At 36.2% G+C, this 26,395-nt stretch overlaps 1 protein-coding gene across 6 annotated transcripts in view; it reads left to right on the forward strand.

Annotated features, from left to right (window-relative positions):
• Nucleotides 1–26,395, forward strand: part of ANKRD17 (ankyrin repeat domain 17) — a 173,637-nt gene that overhangs the window by 131,151 nt on the left and 16,091 nt on the right. For all 6 annotated transcript variants that reach the window (XR_007151630.1, XM_047856518.1, XM_047856519.1 and 3 more), the window contains 6 exons: nt 10,039–10,210; nt 11,612–12,059; nt 12,543–12,698; nt 14,395–14,544; nt 15,878–17,514; nt 22,199–22,396. Coding sequence is in view for 5 of the 6 variants with exons in the window: in XM_047856518.1 (XP_047712474.1) it covers nt 10,039–10,210; nt 11,612–12,059; nt 12,543–12,698; nt 14,395–14,544; nt 15,878–17,514; nt 22,199–22,396 (2,761 nt within the window). In the remaining variant the exon portion in view is untranslated. The remainder of the gene's footprint in view (nt 1–10,038; nt 10,211–11,611; nt 12,060–12,542; nt 12,699–14,394; nt 14,545–15,877; nt 17,515–22,198; nt 22,397–26,395) is intronic.

Here is a 26,395-nt window from a genome sequence, read left to right on the forward strand (position 1 = left end):
CTAATTTATTTATTTTTTTTAAGTTTATTTATTTTGAGAGAGAGAGAGAGAAAGAGACTGTGCATGCACGAGCAGGGAGAGGCAGAGAGAGAGCGGGAGAGAGAGAGAGAATCCTAAGCAGGCTCTGTGCTGTTACCACAGAGCTGGACTCAGGGCTCAATCTCACAAACTGTGAGGCCATGACCTGAGCTAAAACCAAGAGCCAGATGCTTAACTGACTGAGCCACCCAGGCACCCCCATTTTGTTCTAATTTAAATGTGAAAATACGCTATTATTTTTCAGAAAATATACTTAATACTGGAGGCTCTTCATTTTTTAAACTCTGATTTAATTTCTGATCAAACAAATTCACTTTTTTGGTCATTTTGAAATTTTAATTTTTTTTTTAATGTTTATTTATTTTTGAGAGAGAGAAAGAGACATAGAGTGTGAGCAGGGGAGGGCCAGAGAGAGGGAGACACAGAATCATACCCAGAGCCCACCGGGGCTCGAACTCATGAACTGCGAGATCATGACCTGAGCCGAAGTCGGACGCTTAACCGACTGAGCCACCCAGGCGCCCCATCCATTTTGAAATTTTAAAACAACATGAGCACATTGAGAGGTAGATAGTTATTATAACTATTACTTGACCTGTTTTCATATTCAGTTTTATCTAATATTTAATGCCTCTTAAATACCGAGCAAAATAATAGGGCCAATTTGTATGATAAAATGTATTATTTTGGTCTTCTCACTAAAAAAAGTATTACTCCTTTCCTCTTACAGAGGGAGAAATTAAATCTATGGGAAGTTAAATAACTTGATTAAGCTAGGGTAGGATTCGAACCCAGTTTTTTCCTTCCAAATTCCCAGGGTCCCACTCATTCCTTAACTGACCATAACATACCTCTTAGTTCTTTTTAGTTCTTTCTTCCCAAAGTATTATAATATCCTGTTTTTGCATTACTCTCCTATTTTTGCACTAGAATTCTTCTGTTTCTAAGTTATATTATGATACTTACTGTTTCTTTTTGCATTTTTATCAAATCTAGAAAGCATCCTTTCTACAACTGAGACATAAAAATCTGTTTTTAAATAAAATCTTTAATTTCTTCATGCCTTTGGTACTTACACATTACATTAAATACATCTAGGGACTTAGTGCATACCTGTAGATTATAGAGACAGGAGACCATTTATAGGAGATATCTTTTTAAAGATATCTGTTCTCAGTCAACTTCAGTTTTTTTTCTTTATTACAATAATGTGTTCAATTTAAACTGAAATATGCATAAAGAAAAACATGTCACCATTGTAAGATAACTAAAGCTAAAAACCTGGCATGGTAACAAAGTCTGCACCTCTGCAATTACTTACAAAGTCTTTTAAGACTGTATGTAATATGCCCACCTATATTTCTTACACCTCTGATCTTATTTTTTTATTACTTTTGGTCACTTTGCTCCATCCATACAGACCATCCTCTTCTGCTCTTCCTGTGACTTCTGCCTTGAATGTCCCTTCATTTGCCTCTTATTTTAGTCTCCCTTCCACAAACACTCTTGCTACTTTTCTTCCCTTCTTTATTTTCACTCTGTAACGTTTGAAATGTATTTTATTTAGTTATCTTATTGGACTCTCTCTACCACTACAATGTATGCATCACAAAATGGTGCGTGGCATGTCATAGGCACTCAATAAATATTTCTTGAGCGAATGAATATTCACACATATGGAGATGGTGATACTTTTTATTAAAAAGGGTCATGTGAACGCATTGCTCTAATACTTGCTTTTTCCTCTCTCAGTAATTGATGGATATTGTCAGTTGTTAGTGATTTAAATAACTGTAGAATAGGGGCGCCTGGGTGGCGCAGTCGGTTAAGCGTCCAACTTCAGCCAGGTCACGATCTCGCGGTCCGGGCGTTCGAGCCCCGCGTCGGGCTCTGGGCTGATGGCTCAGACCCTGGAGCCTGTTTCCGATTCTGTGTCTCCCTCTCTCTCTGCCCCTCCCCCGTTCATGCTCTGTCTCTCTCTGTCCCAAAAATAAATAAACGTTGAAAAAAAATTAAAAAAAAAATAACTGTAGAATATATGCCATAGTAAGTTTGTTGCCAGTTTTTTGTCACTACAGGTAATGTTACTATAAAATCCTTATACATATTTCCTTATATTTTGGTGCTTTTATTTTTATAAAGTTTCTTCACTTGGGTCAATATATTTTAAATTTGATATACTTCCAAAATATTTTCCTACTGTTATCAGCAACACAGGTGTCATTTTCTTGATTTCTTTCCAACATTTCTTAACCTTGATGTTCCAAGAGCCTCAGATTTAAAGTAAGTCAAAAGGAACTGCTTTCAAATGTCACTGCATATTTTTCCATAATATTAAAACTCAAACTAATAAATAATTCTTAATCATAAGTTAATTAGATGTAAATCGATTCTGCTGCATGCACTGATACTTTATAAACAATTTTGAATGGGGGCGGTGTAGAGATAAAATTCTAGATTACACAGGAGGTACATCTCTCCTAAACTCTACCCCAGTATTTCTGTTTGAAAAATTATCAGATTGGTATCTGATAGGGTTTGGTTCACTTTTTTCACTTATTATTTATGTCTGGGAAAATACCTTTTTCTTTTTTTATTCTTTTGCCTTTTGAGACATAGTATATTCTGGCTCCACCATTTCTGATTTAAGAACATCTTGGAGTTGGTCTTGTCTGGTCCAAGTTGAATGTTCTATATAGGTAATTTATTGCTTGTATAATAGTGCTTCTCTGATCAGCCTTTCTAATTTGAAAATTTTGGTTAATAGGTTTGTAAAAACTGCTGCTGAAAATACTGCCCATTATATTTATCCGATTCTCTTATCCTTGTTCAGTGAACATATATTTACTCAGCATTTATTATGTGGAAGAGTCCCTGCTTTGGAGCAGTTTAGCTGGTCAAACTGAGGACTTCTCTTGCAGTTAATTGCTTGCTCTCTTAGGAAATTAACAGCTAGGTTATACTCATGGCTGTTGGTATCCTAGTGGATACTGTTGATCTGCATTTTTGATATATTTCTTTCACCCTTGCACTTTATTACTTATTGTTTCTCCCCCTATCTTTTTCCTTATAAACTTGCGTTACCTATGTAGGGTGTAGTTTTACAATATTCCTATTAGATATTTTCCATTGGGCTTTTTTGCCTATACCTGAAGCTTTTAATATGCCCATCCCGTAATCTTAATTTTATACATTTCATTCTCTGATTATCTTTTCAGCTTTACTCCCTCTAGAATTCTACCTCCAACAATCCTGACAACTCTGCCTACCAAAAAATTTAGGATCCACTTCTAACACCCTTCACTGTTCTTTACTCTTTCTTTTATTTCACTCCCACCTGTAGCCTAGTAACTAAACGTTTAGGAAAAAAACATTCACTTGATGACGAATTTTACTTTAAATGGGTGACAGTGAACCCTTTAATGCTACCTAGTATACTGTGTTTCCCTAATTTCATTCATTCTCCCACTTATCAAGACCACTATTACTTTCTCTCCTTTATCCTCACTTCCAATACATCTGCTCCTTTATCCTCAACTAATGACCTTACATTTTACAGTGAGAAAACTGAGCATCAAAAGTAAACTGTCAGACTTTTCCCCACCCATTTCCCCATCCACCAATTTCTACCCATATTCTTCCTCCCAGTTACTAAATAAACTTTTTTGTAACCAGCCCCATCTGTTGAACTAGATCTGGTCACCCTTACTCAAAAACATTGTGGCAATTTTTTTCTCTTTGTCCTATATCATTTTTCCTCTTCTTGTGGATCATTCTCATCTTCATACAAGCTTATTTCTCCAATCTCAAAAAACCTTTTGATGCCTCCACTCCCTGTCTCCAGTTTTCAGCTACAAACTCATCCCTTTGCTTCCCTTTGCAGCCAGACAATAACAGCAAACTCATCTATTTTGGCTCTTTCCAATTCTTCCTTCGTTTTGAACGTACTCCTATCAGGCTTGCACTCTCACAACTCCACCAAAACTATGCTTTTATGGTCTCCAGTGACTTTCATGTAGCCAAACCCAGTGCTCAGTGCTCTATCCTCATCTCATGGAGCCTAATAATACCTGACCTACTTCTTCACTTGACCTCCATTGCACTATACACTCTTGGTTTTTCTCTTAACCTCCCTGGATGTTCCTTCTGTGTCTTCTTTGCTACTTCCTCCTCTTCTCTCTTAGTTGGCAAGCCCCTTGGCTCATTACATTATCATCTTTTTCCACTGGTTACCTCATCCTGCTTCTTAAATTTAAATAAATAACAGCTGATCCCAAAAATATATCTTTAGCACAGATATCTTCCCTAAACTCGTCTCATCTCCTGCTAGTTACTCAACATGTCCATTTGGATACCAGTTAGACATCTCATACTTGTTTCCAATGTCAACTCCTAATCTTTGCCCACCCTAGAGCCACAACTCTGTCTTGGAACTGCTTATGCTAAAAGCCTTGAGGTCATTGTTGATTCCTCTCTATCCTCCATTGTCTTAGAAAATCTTGTTACCTTTGCCTTATAACTGTATTTAGAATCCTAGTCTCTTTTCATCACTTCTCACCCTGGTTCAAGTCATTAATATCATCTCTTACCTGTATTACCCAGTAGTTATTTAACTGACCTCCCTGATTCCCATTGCTCAGCAGTCTATTCTCCATCCTCTTAAATCATTTAAATCAAATCTGACACTCTTGCTCAAAACCCTACAGCACTATTTCAGACTGAAAGATAAAGTCTTTGAGACACGAAGGTGATCAGACAGACCCTCTGATATTCTGTTGCAAAGTCATTTTTGTACTATTTTCAACCACAGGGGCCTGCTTGAACATACAGCTTATGTATTGGCTGTTCTCTTTGCCTGAAATATTTCAAATCTTTTAGATATTCACTTAAACTTTACCTTTGTGAGACTTAACACTGATTACCTATTTAAAATCAACCCCCCTTACCCGTCCCCATATACATACTTCTCTTCCCCTTCTCCAGTATTATACATTGTACTTAACACCTTTTTGAAAACTAACATATTGTCATCTATGTGCCTCCCCCCAACTAAATGTTAGTTTTATAAGCTTCATGAGGGTAGGGATGTTTTGTCTGGTTTACCTACTAGTCCTAAAAGATTAGAACCATGCTTAGTATATAGCAGATTATCAATAGATTTTCCTTGGATCCTTCCCTTCCCTTCCCTTGAATACTCCTTGATCTCTTTTTCTGTTATTGGTGTCAGTACCTATGAGTCAGTAATGAAATCTTGATATCACTTTCAGCTGCTCACTTACCCTTGCTTCCCGTTCACTACATCCATCAAATGAATTCATGTAGTAAATTAACTTAATCCAGCACCTGGCACATTTAAACCCTCTACATATCATCATCACCTTTAAAACTAAGCTTTGTCAGTCTCTGTTTCTTCCTTTCCTCTCAGTTATCACTCCTGATACCTGAAGTATCGCAGTAGGCTTAATAGTCTCCCTACATAAATAAATAGTTTTGCCTCCGTCACCTTTTGCCTTCATTTTAGTCTTTCTCCTTTCCAATGTAACTTTTCCACAGTTTCCATAGTTTTCTAATACACAGGTGGAATTGCATTACACCCTTCTGAAAAACTTTCCGTCTGTCTTAGTTGTCTGCTTGGGAAAATCCAAACATTCGGGTCCTCCTAGCTTACTCCTCCAGGCTCATCACTCACTGTGGTTTTCTACTGCTCACATAACTTGTTCACTTTCATATATCCAAATTTGCAGATGGTTTCTCTTTAGTCTGGACTACTTCTTCAATTCTTAAATTTTTACCTTAAAAAGCTTAACTCTCAAATATCACTTTGTTTCCTAAACCTCAGTTAGAAATCACCAGTTAGTAGTGCCCTTTCCTTTTCCACAATAAGGTTATTCTACAACTTGACTCTTTTCTTCAGAGCCTCTACCCTTCCCCCACATATACTGAAAAACATACAGCAGTTCCCCAGTAAGTGAAGTGAGGTGCAAGTTTGTACCTTGTGAGAAAATAGAGGATGTAGGCTGAATTTCTAACCCTGTTTTCTGTACCTCCAGACTTTCTTAAGTCTTCATGGCTTATTCTGTTTTCATCTGTTCTCTTTGGGACCTTGCATCAGTTGTTACCACCTCCCCCATACTTTTTTATCTTTAGTGTCTACTGTTTAACTCCTACCCTCTGCCTGCAACTTAAGGTAATTATTATAATGAAACTTTACCTGAAATTTAGCATTTTGTTTTCCAGATATTTTAAGAGAATAATCTATGTCTTGTTCACTCTACTTTTTAAATTTTTTTTAATATTTTTTTTAATGTTTACTTATATTTGAGAAAGAGAGAGAAAGCACAAGTTGGGGTGGGGCAGACAGAGAGGGAGACATAGAATCCGAAGCAGGCTCCAGGCTCTGAGCTGTCAGCACAGAGACCGACGCAGGGCTCGAACTCACGAACCGCGAGATCATGACCTGAGCCGAGGTCGGATGCCTAACCAACTGAGCCACCCTGGCACCCTCTACTTTTTAAATTTTTAATCCTCAGAACCATTTACTTACTCCCTCACTACTGCAATGAACTAACTATAGCAGGGTTACCAGTGGCATCTCAATTGCCAAATCCTATTACTTATTTTCAGTTCTTATTGATACTTGTGATACTCACCAATGTTGATTACCTTCCTTCATAAAACTCTTCTCACTGAAGCCATTTTTCTCTTGATTGTCTTCCTCTGCCTGATTATGCCTTCCTAAAGTCTCATTTGCTCTTCCTTTTAAATATTGGATATCCCATATATATATATATATATATATACACACACACATATACACACACACACATACACATACATACATACACATACACATAAATACATATTCATATAGTTAATAACTTTTTCCCTTTGGTGATCCACTAGTTTCATATACCTCCTGCAAACTTATGATGCCTCTTAATAAATATGTATCTATTTTATCTAATTCTGCTTAATTTTTTAGAGCTTCATGACTTTATTGGTTCTTTCACAGCCATAGTCTGAGATCTGTCCTTCAGAAAGAGTTTCCCTAGGACCTCTGAATTTGTGCCCCACTTTTTAGTGAGTCGAAAGGGTTAGTTAGAATCTATGAGATTATCAAAATACTAGATAATACTTAGAATTTATAAGATGTAGAAATGAGTAAATACCTTGCCTTTAGGGCTGAACTCTACTGTGAGTCTGATAATCTAGACTTACTGTTGTCAAAGGCTAGACATACTGTTGTCAAAGGGCCAGTCTCCACTGACTGAATTCTGTAAGCCCTAAGGGCACTTGCATACCCAAGACCCAGCTACACCTACAAACTAGTCTACCTCAGCCCATCACCCCTACCCACATCTAGGCCAAATAGGTTTAGATGACTGCTTTCTGATTTAAAGCTCTCTATTCTTTTTTTTTTTTTAATTCTTTTTTTTAACGTTTTATTTATTTTTGAGACAGGGAGAGACAGCGCATGAACAGGGGAGGGTCAGAGAGAGGGAGACACAGAATCTGAAACAGGCTCCAGGCTCTGAGCTGTCAGCACAGAGCCCGACACAGGGCTCCAACTCACGGACTGCGAGATCATGACCTGAGCCGAAGTCGGCCGCTTAACCGACTGAGCCACCCAGGCGCCCCTAAAGTTTTCTATTCTTAAGGTAGTTCTTTCCCCCTTGATACCAGTCACAATGATCTCCTACCACTAGACAAATAAAAAATCCAGCAAAACCAAAAATCATCCTTGGCTTAACCAGTGGGTTTCGCTTGTCATTTTGATCGCTCATAAGCCTTTCTCAAGGCTTTTCTGTACATACAGCCATGACACAGATAAAGTATGTTTTATTATTCCTAATTCTGAATTGGAGAGTTTTAATATATTTTTTAAATTTTTTTTAATGTTTATTTTTGAGAGTGAGAGAGAACGCAGAAGAGGCTTAATACATATTTATGGAAACGGTTGCTTTGAAAAGTTTTTTTGGCACATCCTTCATGCCACTTTCTACTCCTCCTTTTCCTCTTTAACTTAAGCTTATCTGACAAAGTCAGCTAGGCAGGCTAACCTCACTAGAGTTCAGCGGGAGAATGCACGTTTTCCCAAGGGCAGGCAGCTAGCTCCATTAAAGCAAGGATTCAGTGAGCAGAGTCACACATGCTTACTTCCTTCTTTCAAACTCTCCAGTCAGATACTATTCCTCCTCCCATGTAATGATCTAAGGAATGAAGGTCAGCAGTTTTTTCTTTCCAGTCCTTCTGCAAGGTCAAAAGCTCCTCTTTCACTTGTCTTCAGACTGGAGTTTGTGTGCTTCTGGAGGCCTAGCAAAACTTTCTAGGGCTACCATGCAGACAACTTTTGTATCTTTAACTTCCATTTGTATTCTTTCCTGAAATCCCTCTACCTGAGAAAGTAGCAGTGTTCTACAGAGTCTCCTTAATTATTTCCCTTTTCAGGAGCAAAAGATTTCTCTTCACCAGAGAGAATGTAATTATGGTGCACTGCCCCAGGGTGTAAAAACTTTCAAGGTGGGCAGAAACTTTCAGGTACCTAACAGACATAATTTGAAACGACAGTAAAGTCCAGCAAAAGCAAAAACCTTAAAAAATTTAACAAAAATGAAATGATTTGTCTTTTGGGCTTATATTTGAGCTCTGGTTTCATTAGTTAGCATATTGTGACATTTTCCATAAATTGAGTGTCATTGTTTTGACACATATATTTAAATGTACACATAATACACAAAACACTAGATTATGGGCAGGGAGTACACAGTTTGAAAACATCTTTTAGAGGACAAGGAAAGAAAACAGTTTGAAGATGATTTTCTCACTTTATGAATCAAAGAGGAAAATTTAATTATTAATGTCACTTATTAAGAGATGTTATACTTTTATTCTTACTCATTGTTTTGACTATGAAAGTAACACCATTAAGTGCCCACTTTCACAAATAGAAACAGGGTACAGTTATATAAAATAAAATTGAAAGCCACTATCTTTCTGCCACCCCTCCTCCAGGCTCACTTTAGAGTAGTCATTAGCTTTCATTTGTATCCTCTTTGCCTTTTTCTCTATTTCTACAAACAGAGCCACATAACAGGTTCCCTTCCCAGTAAGTGAGATCATTGGACTGCCATGTGCATTCTTTTCTTCTAACCAGTGTAATTTGGGAGCATATTACCAAGTATAGAACACTTAAAAAAATTGTTTTCACGTTTTTTTTTTTATTTTGAGAAAATGTGCAAGCAGGGGAGGGGCTGAGAGAGGGGGAGAGAGATTCCCAAGCAGGCACGGTGCTGATACAGCATAGAGCCCAATGCGGGGCTTAAACCCGTGAACCATGAGATCATGACGTGAGGCAAAATCAAGAGTCAAACACTTAACTGACTGAGACACCCAGCTGCCCCATTAATGGCTGCCTAGTATTTTGTGAATGTGTACTGTTGTTAATTTATTCCCCCCATTCTTGGCATTGATGGATTTACCTTGTTTCCATTTATTGCCACTATAATCAGCTCTGCAATAGAAATTATTTTTTCACTATGGTTATTTTATAGAATAAATTCTTTGGATAAGCAGTTTGTAATTTTAACAGGAGGCTTTTGAATTACCTTTCCTAAAATACAACTATTTATACCCACAGCAGTATAGGAAGGAACTCATTTTCCCAAACTTGTGTTGATCCATGATATCTTTTTTAATTTTGCAAAATTAATGAATAAAACATGGTAACTTATTATTTTAATTTACATTTTTTAGTGATTGTGAAAGCTATGTATCTGTCATTTATCCATTTTAAAATTAGATTATCTTGTATCATTAATTTGATCTTGACATTTAAAAATATTATTTTCTCTTTACAGCGATTCGATTATAATCTTGATTAAATAGTAAATTGAACTAGATGACTTTGAATTTTATGGTATTCTAGTTCTCTTATGATAAAATGACATTGTGTGACAACTTTTTTTATAAAGTAAATCTGTTTTATTTATCCTTTAATAGTTAAGAGAAGAAAGCCGGAGGCTGGCCTTGGCTGCCAAAAGAGAAAAGAGAAAGGAGAAGAGACGAAAGAAAAAGGAAGAGCAAAGAAGAAAACTAGAAGAAATCGAAGCCAAAAACAAAGAGAACTTTGAACTCCAAGCTGCTCAAGAAAAAGAAAAGCATAAAGTTGAAGGTATTTTCTCTAACTTACCATCTAATTTGATTTATGTAATACATTGTATTCAAAATGATATTTCCTTAAATATTAATAACTTAAGGTAAAAGTAGATTTCTGTCATTAGCCCTTAAGTATTGTGTGCTATTTTCATTTATTGACTTCTCCCTAGCTTTTTATTGTGAAGAATTTCAGAGCTACAAATTGAAAGAATGATAAAATGAACACCTGAGTACCTTCTACCTGGATATTAAAAATAAACATTTTACCATATTTGCTTTATTTTTTTTTCTTTCTAAACATATGTGTATATTTTTTCTAAGCTATCTGAATGTAAGTTGCAAACATCTTGACATTGTACCTATAAAACTTCAACACTTATCCTAGGGATGACATTTGCTTACATAATCACAATACCATTTATTATACCTACAAAATTAAGTGTAATTCCATAATATTGATAATCCTAAACATATTTAGAATTTTCTCAAACTGAGGGAGTTATTTTAACTGGATTCTAACGAAAAGATTATTTGATATTGAAAATATTGTGAGGAGAAACCACTGCCAGTAAGCCACCAAATATATACGTAGTGTGTGTGTGTGTTTGTGTGTGTGTGTGTGTGTGTGTGTGTGATTTCTCTCTCCTCCAGCCTTTTATTTTGAAAAATTTCAAACTACAGAAAGGTTTATGGATTAGTATGATGAACACCTGTATGTCACCTGGATTCTTATAATATTTTTGGCACATTAGTTCAATTTGGTTTTTTTTCCTTTCTTTTTGAATAGATTACATGTAAACTGGGCACCCCATGCAGAATCATCACTAAATACTTGAATATGTATTTCCCAGAAAAAGAACATTATTTTATATAACCACAATAACATTATTATACCTGAGAAATTTAATAATTATATAATATGTGATATACAGTAATTATTCACATTTCCCAAATTGTCCCCCAAATATTTTTTATAACTGCCTACTATGTATTGTTTAGGACTTAGCACAGAGAGGAGATCAATCATATCTATTTCATTACTAATGAATTGTGGAATGATTGATGACTTTACATCTAATTGTCAACTAATAGTCGCAAAGTAACTCCTGATTTTATTGTTCTTCAAGTGCTTAAAGCTAAATATATTCTATGGGGCTCCTTGGTGGGTCAGTCAGTTAAGCGTCCAACTTTGGCTCAGCTCATGGTCTCACGGTTTGCGGGTTCAAGCCCCGCATCAGTCTCTGTGTTGACAGCTCAGAGCCTGGATCCTGCTTTGGATTCTGTGTCTCCCTCTCTGCCCTTCCCTGGCTCGTGCTGTGTCTCTCTCTCAAAAGTAAATATTTAAAAAAAGAAAAAAAAAGCTAAATATATTTTGAATCACTTAGAACTGTCTAACTTGGTATTACTACTTTTACAGATGAGCCTGAAGTCTTGACAGAGCCTCCAAGTGCCACAACCACTACTACCATAGGTATATCTGCAACCTGGACAACTTTGGCAGGTTCCCATGGTAAAAGAAATAATACCATAACCACAACCAGTTCAAAGAGGAAAAACAGGAAAAATAAAATTACTCCAGAAAATGTTCAGATTATATTTGATGATCCACTACCAATCTCATATAGTCAGCCAGAGAAGGTAAATGGAGAGTCCAAGAGCAGCAGTACCAGCGAGAGTGGGGACAGTGATAACATGAGGATTTCCAGCTGCAGTGATGAAAGTAGTAACAGCAACAGCAGCCGAAAGAGTGACAATCATTCACCTGCTGTGGTGACTACCACGATGACCAGCAAGAAGCAGCCATCAGTTCTGGTTACATTTCCAAAAGAGGAGAGAAAATCTGTTTCTGGAAAGGCTTCAATAAAGTAAGTCCCAATTTTCACTTTTATTATTTATAGTATCATCATGAAATGCTTTGTTGCTGAATTTTTTAGTAAAGCAAGCAAATTAATTGGCAAAATAAGGGTTTGTCTTTGTGCTAAAGAAGTCACAGTTTCATTTTAATTGAAGAATAAGCTATTTTTTAAGTTTTGTGTTAATGAAAGATAAAATTATTTTTACTATGTAACTTCTTTATTTTAGTTGTTAAATTTAGCCCATGAAAAGTATTGACTATGGTTTCTCAGGGGTTATTACTGTAATTCATCTCTGCTAATTTTGACCTCATGATAGTATCTTCTTAAAAATTGTCTGTTCATATTATGCTACATATTGAAAAGTGAAAAATAAGTTCTTCTTTTGTTTACCATATTTATTCCAAAATAAAAGAATAAAATTATGTAATAGATTGCCACTATTATTTAAAACTCTATATTCTGTATTTAATGTATTTTTCCCCTCTGTTAAAGATTGTCAGAGACTATCAATGAAGTGACCAGTAATTCTCTGTCTACTTGCACAAAATCTGGTCCATCTCCCCTTTCCTCTCCAAATGGGAAGTTAACAGTAGCAAGTCCTAAGCGTGGACAAAAGAGGGAAGAAGGATGGAAGGAAGTTGTAAGAAGGTGAGTGACTGTTCCTTGTTTTTCTCATTGTTTATATGTGAGATGTTGTTTACCTTACAGTTAGATTCCTCCAACTATTCCAAAGGTTGCAAAGAAACTGGTGGCCCTAGGCTGAATCTGAATCTAGCCAACAGAGATAGCCTATACCATACTGTAGATGAGAAAAACAATTGGATATAAATGCTTTTAAAATTAGGAGATTAAAAAGTTACATAATTGCAGTATCTGCTTGACCCTAGGTATTTGCTGTCTGGTAGAAAACTAATGTAAATACTTTAAGGTGATAAATTGTGTTTCGAGTACTCAACTTGGTAATCTCAGAGCCCAGTATGTGGTATCTTTTACATACTTGTAAGTATTTGAAGAATGAATAAGTATTGGTTTTAAACTATTGTTGTTTGTAGACCACAGGATATCTTTATTTTAAGAATTTTAGGACTAAAATATTTGTTTATAGTTTGCTTGAAATTTTTAATGTTATGTATATTAAACAAGTAAAACAGTATCCCAGAAACTAAAAGGTCATAAGATCCCACAGAGGATGTATTGTAAATCTTTGATAACCTGTTTTAAAGAACTTCCCACAAATTTCAACAAAAAATTAAAGTTTTGAGTATTTGAACTAAGAGCTGTGATGAACCAAACTTATTCCTATTAATCCCACAATGCACTGTATAGTTTTTTTTTTTCATATTTTTGACCAAAGCTTCCCCACACCACCATCTCTATCTTCATCTCTGTCTCTGTCTCTCTCACATTCGTGCACATTGCACACGCACTCATTCAGATACACACACTTTTGTACTAACCAAAATCACAAGATTAGAGTACTGTCTATACAAAAGTATGGTAACTCAGTTTTTCTCCATGTATTTTATATTGTGGTATACTAAGAAATTCTTAACTAATTTGAAAGTAATGATCACTGACTTATTATTATTCCCTTCAAAGGAATTATTAAGTAACTTAGTTATGTATATAAAAGTACAGGGGTCATACCTTACCTTTTAAAAAATACAACATTTTAATTTAATATCTAATCTACCATTCTAAATAAATAATTTGCTTCTTCAATAAAGCATGGTTGGCTCATCTTCTGATGCCTCTAAAATAATACAAGGTAACAATGCATTTTTAATATCATCCTTTCAGTTATATATTAGAGAATAAAAAGAATGTGAGTCAAACACCCAGAAGTGCCCACAAGAAGCGTTACTTGTTTCTTCAGGCTGGATTAGGTGCCCCAACCAGTGTATCTTCATGATACCTTATTGGAGCACTCGTGGCATGATGTTCTTTTCCTACTTGGTATCTACATAGTCAGTCTATGTGGGCAGGAACCTATGTCTGTCTTATTTGCCATTAGTATTTGCACTAACACAGTGCATGTCTACATAGTATGTACTTTATAGATATTAACAAATGATGAAAGTCAAAAAACCAAACCATCTTTGGTAATGAGATGAGAAGCTATGATAAAAGCGCTTGCTTACGTGACCTCTCTCATTTTTTCTCTCTCCTGTCACTTAGTTGTCTTTTATCACCTAGAGTAAGAATAGATAGAAGAGGCTAACTCAACAATAATCTATTCTGTGTTTACAGAAATGTATTTTAGTAATCCTCTCTCCTCAATATTTTAATCATAACCACTGATATTAGTGATATATCTTAATTTACCTTTGCAACTTTTAAACAGGTCAAAGAAAGTATCTGTTCCATCAACTGTGATATCCAGAGTGATTGGAAGAGGAGGCTGTAATATTAATGCCATTCGGGAGTTCACTGGTGCACACATAGATATTGATAAGCAGAAAGACAAGACAGGAGACCGGATAATAACCATAAGGCAAAACTTTGTCTCTTTTGTTTTCTCCCTTTGTGTTTTACTGCATTATACTTTAATGAAATACAAGCATTTGAGTTTTCACTGGAACTTTGTGTTTAATAGCATACTTTTTTTAAATGGGAATTTGATTAGTGTTTGAGAAGAAAACCTTTACAGTTTTTCTCTCTAATTCATATGCTCTTGTGAAATATTTCAAAGGGCTCTAAAGAATTTTTCTTTTGTGAGTGTGTGACAGAGGCTTAGATAATCTTTTCCTTACATAAACTGTTCATACAACATTCTTAAAATTTTATTCTGAGACTTTTTAAGAAGGAATAGGTTTCTTACCCATTTTAAGCAGTAGGTTTCCCTTTTGCCCTTAAATTAACTTTTGAGATTTATTATTCTGAGGTTGTATCCTTAGACTATGAGGTCAGTAATAGATTTAACTCTGAAATGGGTATTTGTCTTACATTGAAGATATCTGTACCTTAATCCCCTTTAAATAAAGATAGGATATTCTAAGAAATCATAAGTTTGGTTATGAAAGGCAGGTGCCCCTTAGGAGCTGATAGTTATATAGTCTACCTTTAAGGGAGGCAATTAGCCATCTCTATTTTGTATTTATTCTCCTATCTTGTTTTTCCCTTTCCTGGGATAGGTGGGTAGTCCCAACCTGCTTTATCTAGACAAGAGGGAAGCAGATACCTTCTATGAGTAATTTCCCCCTTAGGGTTTCCATAAGGCTTTCCTTGCAATCAAATATTTTCCTGAAGATTTAACACTAGGGTTTGACCTGATGCCCATTGTTGGCCCTGTCAGGATTCCTCTCTCCTTCTGAGACATCTTTTCAGAGGAAGTATGAGAATCATTCTAATAGAGTTTAGTCAGAGGTGGGGGTCATAGATAGGGTCATCTTAGGTACCGGGACTTAAAATAAAACACTATTTTTTTACTCAGTTTTTTTGTTGTTGCTTTTTGTTTACTTACATTGCTTTTAACATTGACCAACTGTTTAATTATAGTGTTATGGATTACATAGGCTTTTAAGTGCAGTGGTTTTTCTAACTGTAATGCATTTTACGATGGGAAAATGACTTCTTAGTCTAAGGAAACAATAGCAAAATACATTTTTGAAAAGTCGTTTACTATTCCTTTGAAAACTATAACGGCATACCAGGCCAGTTTATTGCTCTGTTTGCAGAATACCTCAAGAATAGTCAGAAAATTGCTGCCTAACCTTTGTTATTTGTTCTCTGTATGTATGTGTACACTCACACAAATGAATTTAGGCTATACCTATTAAAAAGGAGGGGAAATTGGACCTAACTTTTTCTTCTTGGTCAACTTACAGGGGTGGCACTGAATCAACAAGACAGGCAACTCAGTTGATCAATGCTCTGATCAAGGATCCAGACAAAGAAATTGATGAACTTATTCCAAAGAATCGTTTGAAAAGCTCCTCAGCAAATTCCAAAATAGGGTCGTCAGCACCTACCACCACTGCTGCTAACAGTTCCTTAATGGGAATTAAAATGACGACTGTAGCTCTGTCATCAACATCTCAAACTGCCACAGCACTCACGGTGCCTGCAATTTCTTCTGCATCTACTCATAAAACCATTAAGAACCCAGTGAATAATGTGAGGCCTGGTTTTCCAGTTTCTCTTCCATTAGCATATCCTCCTCCACAGTTTGCACATGCTTTGCTTGCTGCTCAGACTTTCCAGCAGATCCGTCCACCAAGGTTGCCCATGACCCACTTTGGAGGTACTTTTCCACCAGCTCAATCCACTTGGGGTCCTTTTCCTGTCAGGCCTTTGAGCCCTGCCAGAGCTACTAACTCGCCTAAGCCTCACATGGTGCCTCGCCATAGCAATCAGAATAGCAGTGGTTCTCAGGTGAATTCAGCAGGTTCTTTAACTTCAAGTCCAACAACTACAACCAGTTCATCAGCTTCAACGGTGCCTGGTACATCTACAAATGGCAGTCCAAGTTCACCTTCTGTCAGAAGGCAGCTTTTTGTCACAGTTGTGAAGACATCCAATGCCACCACCACAACAGTCACAACCACAGCAAGCAACAACAGCACTGCACCCACAAATGCCACATATCCTATGCCTACTGCCAAAGAACACTACCCAGTATCATCCCCATCTTCCCCATCACCACCAGCCCAGTCAGGAGGGGTTTCTAGAAACAGCCCTTTGGATTGTGGAACAGCATCTCCAAATAAAGGGGCATCTTCCTCTGAACAGGAAGCAGGTAGTCCACCAGTAGTAGAAACAGCAAACAGTAGACTTTCAAACAGCAGCAGTTCTTCTGGGAGTTCATCAGTTCATTCTACTCAGCAACAACCTCCGGGATCTGTTTCTCAGGAGCCAAGACCACCTCTTCAGCAGTCTCAGGTTCCTCCCCCGGAAGTTAGAATGACTGTTCCTCCTTTAGCAACAACAAGTTCTGCTCCAGTGGCGGTGCCTTCTACTGCCCCAGTGACTTACCCTATGCCTCAGACACAAATGGGATGCTCCCAGCCTGCTCCTAAAATGGAAACCCCTGCTATTAGACCACCCTCTCATGGCACAACAGCCCCTCACAAGAATCCAGCTCCAGTGCAGAGTTCATCTGTTGCAGTCCTAAGTGTCAATCACATTAAAAGACCTCACAGTGTTCCCTCTTCTGTCCAGCTACCTTCAACCTTAAGTACACAAAGTGCTTGTCAAAATTCAGTACATCCAGCAAATAAGCCTATTGCTCCCAATTTCAGTGCCCCCTTACCATTTGGGCCCTTTAGCACATTGTTCGAAAACAGCCCTACTTCTGCTCATGCCTTCTGGGGAGGATCTGTTGTTTCATCTCAGTCAACGCCAGAATCTATGCTATCAGGAAAATCCTCATATTTGCCAAATTCAGATCCTTTACATCAGTCTGATACTTCCAAAGCTCCAGGTTTTAGACCACCATTACAGAGACCCGCTCCAAGTCCCTCAGGTGAGTTTGTATTTTCTAACATTCTGCAGCTGTTCCTTTATACAAGTGATAGGAAAACTCTTGGTCATTTTCTAATATTTTTATTCCATGAATGGGCCAGATAGAGATTGTTGTATTTAGTTCACTCAAATGCTGTTTTGAATATTAGATGTGTTGAGTATGGGTTTTTATATTTTAATTCTTATTTTTTTGAAGTTTTTTTATTTATTTTGAGAGAGACAGAAACAGCGCAAGTGGGGAAGGGGCAGAGAGAGAGAGAGAGAGAGAATGAATCCCAGGCAGGCTCTGTGCTGGCAGCGCGGGGCTCGAACCCACAAAACCTTGAGATTATGACCTGAGCTGAAACCAAGAGTAGGACGCTCAACCGACTGAGCCACACAGGTGCTCCAAGTATGACGTTTTTTAAAAAAGTCTTTTTAGAAGCCACAGTGGACTTTATCTTGAATTTCCCACAGATAAATTTCTTCGTCAGATATATTTTTCTCTCTCAAAATAAAGCAGTCTTTTTTGTTTTAATAATAAGTTAAAATTAAAAAAGGTTTATTTCAAAAAGTAATAAAGCTTTTTAAAATTTGATTTCATTTCTGTCTTTTTTGTTTTTAAAATAATGAGAAAAACAGGGGCATCTGGGTGGCTCAGTCAGTTGAGCGTCTCACCTTGGCTCAGGTCATGATCTCACCATCCATGCCCCTGGCTCTGTGCTGACAGCTCGGAGCCTGGAGCCTGTTTCAGATTCTGTGTCTCCCTGTCTCTCTGTCCCTCCCCCACTCATGCTGTCTCTTTCTCAAAAATAAATAAGTATAAAAAAAAGAAAATAAAAAAAATAATGAGAAAAATACAGAGCCACATAGTTTTAATAAGGTAGCTCCTAATCGTATGTGCTCTTCAAATTAAAATTGAATAAAATTAGAAATTCCTCTTGGTCAAACTAGCCGTTTATTGAAAACCGTATAAAACTGACATACATCAATCACTGTGTAGGTTTAAGGTGTACAGCATAATGATTTGACTTATATTGTGAAACGATTACTGTAATAAGTTTAATTAGCATCCATCATCATATAGATACAATAAAAAAGAGGGAAAAAATTATTTTTCCTTGTGATTTTTTTTTTTTCCTCTTTGGATTTTACTCTCTTAACAACTTTGATATATATCCTGCGGCAGTGTTAACTATAGTCATCATATTGTACATTACATCCTTATGGTACTCATTTATCCTATAAATACCTTTTCATCACCTTCCTCCAGTTCCCCTTTCTCCCACCTCTGGTAACCACAAATCTGATCTTTTTCTATGCATTTGTTTGTTTTTAGATTCCACATATTGAGATCATACAGTATTTGCCTTTCTCTGACTTACTTCAATTACCGTAATTCCCTCCAGGTCCATCCATGTTGTTGCAAATGGCAGGATTTCCTTCCTTTTTATGGCTCAATAATATTCCTGTGTGTGTGTGTGTGTGTGTGTGTGTGTGTGTGCGCGCGCACGCGCGCACACATATGTATGCATGTGCACCCACGACATCTTTATCCATTCATCTGTTGAGGGACACCTTGGTTGTTTCCATGTCTTGGCTATTGTAATAATGCTGCTGTGAACATGGGAGTGCAGATATCTTTTTCAGTTAATGATTTTGTTTCCTTTGCTATATTTCCAGAAGTGGAATTGCTGGTTTATATATAGCAGTTCTATTTTTAATTTTTTGTGCAGTCTCCGTACTGTTTTTCATTGTGACTCTAAGCTGGCCTTATTTCAATATTTAATAAGCACATATGGCTAGTGGCTACCGTAATAGAAAGTACAATATCAAATATATCTGTTTTCTTGGAAAGCTCTATTATCATTTAATATGATGCTGATATTTATAGAGAACTTAAAGAAAGATCTCCTAGTTGTAAGTGATTGCTTTTTTTATTAACTTTTTACTTTGAAATATTTTAAATTTATAGAAGAATTCTTCTGTAATTACCCCATCTTCCCCTAGTATAAATATTTTATATAATCCTTTATTTTTTAAAACTAAGAAGTTAATATTGGTACAGTACAATTGACTACAGACTTTATTCAGATTTCACCGGTTTTTCTAATAATGTTCTTTTTCTGTTGCATTGTCCAATCTGGGATACCAAGTTGTCTCTAGAGCTATGTATTTTAATGTGAACATTTCAAGTAATTAAAGATAAGCCATACCAGAGATAGACAAACTATTGTCCATGGGCCAAAAATGGCCTGCTGCCTATTTTTACATTTGTTACGTTTTAAAATTGAGATTTAATAATAGTGTAAGATTTTTTTAATGATTAAAAATATTTTTTAAATAATACTGTGTGACACAAAAAAATAGGAATTTGAATTTCAGTGTTCATAAGTAAAGTTTTATTGGAACACAGCCATGCCCATTCATTTACATATTGTGTTGTAGCTACTTTCATGCTTTAATGATAGCCTGAAAATATTTACTATTCAGCCTTTTGCAGAAATGTTGCTAACCTGATCTGTGTTATTGAAGTGATGACATTCTGGGACTAAAATTTCTAAATTTAATGGGAACTGGATGTAATTTTTACCTATTCCTATGACATGTGAATACAATGTAATGAACATGGTCAGTAAATGTTTCTTTGCTGGGGACTGATGGAAGTATTTATGTGTACTTACAAAATAATACAATTTCTCTTGAGTACTGAAATGTTAGAATTAAGAGATCATCATATGCCAATGCATTGGGAATGTTTTTATATTTCATATTTATGATAGTTGGAATTTATTGAAAATACTTCACTTTTCAAAACAAGGTGAATTCTAGGTAGTGTGTTGAGAAAGACTAAAATTAAGATTTAGAGAAAAAGGAAACAAATTCTTATTTTGTGGAAGGGCAGGGAAAAAAGGCCAGCTCTATAAAGGAACTGAGGTTTTTGGGGGTGTATAGTTGAGTAGAGCCAAAGTTAGCATGAAGTTTAATTTGAGAGTCTGTTGGGAGTACTATTCAATTCAGGTCAGCAAAACAGGTATGTTTGCCTTCACAGTTCTACCACTATTACCACACTCAAGAGAATTAACATTAATTAGACAATACCAACCAATATGCAGTACCACCCTCCCATATATAACCATTGTGCCTGTGTGTTTCTTTCTTTCTTTCTTTCTTTCTTTTTTTCTTTTCATCCAAGATTCAGTCAAGGTTCACACATTGCTTTTGGCTGCCATGTTTCTGTGGTCTCCCCCAGTCTAAAATCTCACTACCTTCCTTTGTTTTTCTTGACATGAATCCTTTGAAGAGTCCAGTTGTTCTGAAGAATGTCCCACATTTTAGATTAGATTCATCTGTTTCCTTAGTCCATGATTGATTAGATTCATCTGTTTCCTTAGTCCATGATTACATTCAAGTCAAACATTTTTGGCAGGAACTTCAAACGGGTGATGTTTTGAACCTCACACTGCATTACATCAGGAGGCATTCACTGAAGATTATTTCACTATTAGCTATAGAAAGGATGGCCACTTAGTTAAGATGCTGATCATCAGATCTGTCCATTGTAGAAGTATAGCTATGTTTTTTCTCCCCTATAGTTTTTTTAGACTTTTTTTTTTTTTTGCGTATACATGATTGAGTTTATTATAAAAAAGGTAAGAAAAAACGGGGTTTGAGATAGGAAGGATACAGGTGGATAGGCCTCAACAGCACTGCCACTGATCTACCTGTTCTTTCACATCAAGAAGTTGATCTTGCGAGTCATTTCCATGTTGTAGATCCACTGGCAGGTTTCATAGCTTCCCCTCTGTCATCGGCGACAAGGCTTTTCATAGTACCGCCGCCATCGCTTAATGTCCTCAATGAGCCCATCCATGGTGAGGATTCTGTTTAAGGTCCTGTGGGTACCTTCCACATTTCCTTCCTGTACCATCACAGTCCTGGCAATGAACTTCAGATGTTTTGCCATGACCTTGGGATTTAAATCTTTACTCTGCAGGACCCCATGCTCTCCAGAGCCAGCTGCTGGGAACCTTAGCTCCTAGACTTTATTTTTTAAATAGCACTTTTAGGTTCACAGAAAAGCATAGAGAAAATTGAGAGGAAAGTACAGAATTTCCCACATATCTCCTGCCCCCAGCAGGCAGAGCCTCTGCCATTATCAGTATCCCTGACCAGAGTTGTGCATTTGTTAGAATTGATGAACCTCTATCAACACATCCTTATCAAAGTCTGTGGTTTTCATTACAGTTCATGGTGTTCTACATTCTGTGGGTTTGAACAAATGTTTAATGACATGTATCCATCAGTATAGTATCATACAGAATATTTTCAGTGTCATAGAAATAGTCTCTGCTTTGCCTAGTCATCCCTCTCTCCCTCCTGAGTTTTTTAAAGATAAGTTTTTATGTAATTCCTTGGCCATTAGGCCAGTTGAAATTCCAATGTTGATATTAAATCTACATGTATTCTATAATTAAAGTAGCATATATTAAAATTAAATATAAAAATAATTTTCCTTGATAATTGTTCCTTTTTTATAGTTCTCTTTATAGAAGGGGAAATGAGTCAATGGACTGGAAGAAATAGCAAGGAGAAATCTAAAATATTTGGGGGGTATTTTAGAGGTCTCTTAATTTTAATTTAGTTTTTTTTTTTAATTTTTTTCTCCTACAGGTAACTATTATAAATTATCTTCTGTCTTTCAGGTATTGTCAACATGGACTCGCCATATGGTTCTGTAACACCTTCTTCTACACATTTGGGAAACTTTGCCTCAAACCTTTCAGGAGGTCAAATGTATGGACCTGGGGCACCCCTTGGAGGAGCACCCGCAGCTGCTAACTTTAACAGACAACATTTTTCCCCACTTAGTTTGTTGACTCCATGTTCATCAGCATCCAATGGTGAGTATTATACATTATAATTCCATAAGAAGAGTTTGTATATGTTTCCTTAAGAGCAAGAGGTTTTAAGTGGGCAAAGACAAAAGATGACTGACGAGCTGTGAACAAGTCTTGAATATATCAAGACTAATGAAATGGGAACAGAGGAACAAACATTTTTATAAATAGCAAATGATTAAAAAGTCTGAAATACATTATAATTTTTGAGTGATTTCACCTGCTTAGTTTTTTGTTATACTCCTCTTAACATTAATTTTTATACCTAAATATATAACAGATCTGGATCAGTGTCTTCTATGTTGAGCTGAAACTAAACCATCATAGGAATAAACATATTCCTTAAGATGTCTACATATAGGTGATTCATATTCGTGTGTGTGTGTGTGTGTGTGTGTGTGTGTGTGTGTATGGATAATTTTTGATTTTCATGTTCATGGAAAAATAGGAATTGGGAGAAAAGGAGTTAAAATTGCAACATGACTGCTCATTGAAAAGGGTTAACCTGAGGGGTAGGTGCCTGGGTGGGTCAATAAGTTGATTTTTGCTCAGGTCATGATCTCACAGTTTGTGGCATCGAGCCTCACGTCGGGCTCTATGCTGTTAGCTTGGGGTGAATTTAGGATCTTCTCTCTCTTTCTCTCTCGCTCTCTGCCCCTTCCCTGCTCATGTGCGTAAGTATTACTCTGAAATTTTTGGTAGCTAATCTTTAGAATGGGTTCTCAGAAGCAGAGGTTGTTTTTATGCATAATAAAAACATACTTATTAATATTTATTTAGGAAATAAATTCAGGGATTTTGTGATGAAATTCAGAAATTATGATAGGTTGTTTTGCCCTATAGTTTGTTTCACTGTGTGGGCTTTTCATTGTTTTTTTTTTATTTTTTGTTTTTTGGTTTGGTTTTATGTTTATTTGATTTTTGTTTTAGTTGAAAAAACATTGTGCTTTTTGTAACAATGCAACCAATATAGGTTAAGTTTTCTAATACATTGCTGATTGACACAGAATATCACTGAAGCTATTAAAATTGTTTTCATTGATGCATTCCAACATTTTTTGAAGTTTCAAAAAGTTTCAGGGGTGCCTGAATGGCTTAGTCGGTTGGGCATCCGACCTCAGCTCAGGTCGTGATCTCGCAGTTCACGAGTTCGAGCCCTGCATCGAGCTCTGTGCTGACAGCTCAGAGCCTGGATCCTGCTTCGGATTCTGTGTCTCCCTCTCTTTCTGCCCCTCCCCTGCTCATGCGCTCTCTCTCTCTCTCTCTCTCTCTCTCGCTCTCTCTCGCTCTCTCTCACTCTCTCTCTCTCTCTCTCTCTCAGAAATAAACATTTAAAAAAATTTTTTTAATTTTCTAAAAGTTTCAGAAATTTTCAAACTTATAGAAAAATTGAAACAATACTTTAAGAAGCATCCATATTCCTTTCAATTGTTAACTCCTTAAAATTACCAATTTTTTAAACATTTTGCTCCATTTTATGTAATCTCCAGTTTTTTATTGTTGAAACGTTTGAAAGTAAGGTTTAGATATGACACTTGTGACCTAAAAGCTTTAGTGTCCATCTTAAAAATAAGGACATTTTCTTACACAACCACAATACCATTATCAAATAAACGTTAATATTAGTAATGTCACGTCATATGTACTTCCTATTCAGATATCCCCAATTGCCCTAAAACATTTTTTATACATTTTTTTTCCCCCTTCGAACCATGAATCACTCAGGGTAAATGTATTACATTAGACTATGTCTCTCAGGTCTATCTTAAAAAAATAATTTTAAACTTGTAAGCATAGTACAAAGAACCCTTATGTATTTTTCTCAGATTCACCAGTTGTTAACATGTTGCCACATTCTTTAATTTTCTGGGTGTGTAGGTGTATAGAATTTTTTTTCTGAACCATTTTAGAGTTACTTGCAGGTATCAAGCTATTTTCCCCTGAATACTCTAAAGGATTATATTTCTTAAAAATAAGAATATTCTCTGCTACAACTATGGTACAATTAGCAAATTCAGCAAATTTTATGTTGGACAGTATTAGCTAATACATAGTCCATATTTACATTTACTAGGTGTCCCAATAACACCTAGTAATTATAAATATTATAATTATGAACAATAATAATTATATAGTTTAAATTATATAGTTTAAATAATAATAAATATTATTTCCTCTCATCCAAGATTCAAATCAAGATCACAGATTACATTGAATTCCATGTCTTTTTAGTGTGAAATATTCTGGAACTGTTCCCTCAGTCTTTCTTTGTCTTCCAAAGAAAGACATTTTGAAGAGTACAGGTCAGTTGATGATAAAATTCCCCTTCATTTGTTTTTCTGATATTTCTTCATGATTAAATTTAGGCTAAGTGTTTTTGACAGGAATATTAGTATGTAGTCAATGTTGTGTCCTTATCTCAGTATATTGCATTAGAAAGTATAAAATGTTAAGTTTGTGCCATTATTGGCACTGTTAACTTTGAATCATTTTGTTAAGATCATGAATACCAGGTTTCTGTACTGTCAAATTATAATTTTTCCCTTTGTAATTAGTACGTAATCTGTGTAGAGTTTCTGTGAGACTGTGTTCTTATTCCTCATCATCCTTTCAGGGGGAAGAAGTAGCACTTTTCTGAGTAATATAAAAATTTTACTTTTGAAATGATGTTAATGTTTATAAATTCCAAAAACACCACACCCAACTTTGTTGAAGGAAAAATGCTAAAATTGAACATAAATAGAAACAAACTTATCTGTATTGCAAATTATTAACATAAACCTACTAAAAAAATAATCCAGGGGAGCCTAGGTGACTCACTCAGTGGGTGTCCAGCTCTTGATTTCAGCTCAAGTCATGATTCGCGATTCACAGTTCATGGGATCAAGGCCTGCGTTGGGCTCTGCGCTGTCAGCGCAGAGACTGCTTGAGATTCTCTGTCTTCTTCTTTCTCTGCCCCTTCCCTGCTCATGTTCTGTCTCTCTCTCAAAAATAAATGAGCATAAAAAATTAAAAAAAAAAATAGAACAATTCAAAAAACTTGGGAACATAGTACTTTATTATATACCCTTCACTCTAAAGACGATGAGATTTCAGACAAATCTTCAATTCTGCTTAGGACATGTGATTTTTATAATGTTACGGATAAGCAGTTCTAAAATTATGGGGTTTATTATAGGATTGGGTTAATAAGTATATTGATGATGCTGGGATGCATGGTCTTCACTGTGAGAAAAGAGAGGTGTAAAATGGGGTAAGGCAAGGAAGAACCCTATGGAATTGGATTAGAATTAGAGGATCACTGTGAACTCATGATTTTTCAGTTATCTATATATTGGAGTGAATCATATAAAATTGCAATTTTCCCTCTAGCGCTATCTACTGAAAGGGCCTAGAAACAATTAATCTTTAATAGCAGTGAGCACATCCAGTGTTTCTATCTATCTGTTAAATATTTTTGTCCACTGAAAGAAACTATGCTTTTTTTTTTTTTTTTTTTAAGAGAGGGAGTGCATGAGCACAATTGGGGGAGGGGGCAGAGGAAGGGAGAGAGAGAGAATCTTGAGTAGACTCCATGCTCAGTGCAGAGCCCGACATGGGGCTTGATCCCATGACCCTGGGATAATGCCTGAGTCGAAATCAAGAGTCGGATGCTCAGAGGACTGAAACACCCAGGTGCCCCAGAAACTAGGCTTTCTTAGCTGATTCTAGAGTTGGGGGAGGGAAAGCATAAGGGGAGCCTGCAAAGTCTTCTGGTGTTAGTAATTGTTTAAAATGATGGGGACATGGCAACATACAGGAAGCAGCTTTACTAAAGGGACTCCCACTGGCCAAATTCAGGAAAATTTGACTACCACAATGAATAATGGCAGCTCATGGGATAAAATAAAAATCCATAAGTTCGTAATGATTATGAATAAGATTTTAGAATTTAATTTAATTAGTTTTTTTTTAAGAAATTAAAATTTTACATGGGAACTCTCTTCCTTACAGTATAAGGAC

The sequence above is a fragment of the Prionailurus viverrinus genome, chromosome B1, assembly GCF_022837055.1.
Source record: "Prionailurus viverrinus isolate Anna chromosome B1, UM_Priviv_1.0, whole genome shotgun sequence".
In the NCBI taxonomy this organism is placed as follows: domain Eukaryota; kingdom Metazoa; phylum Chordata; class Mammalia; order Carnivora; family Felidae; genus Prionailurus; species Prionailurus viverrinus.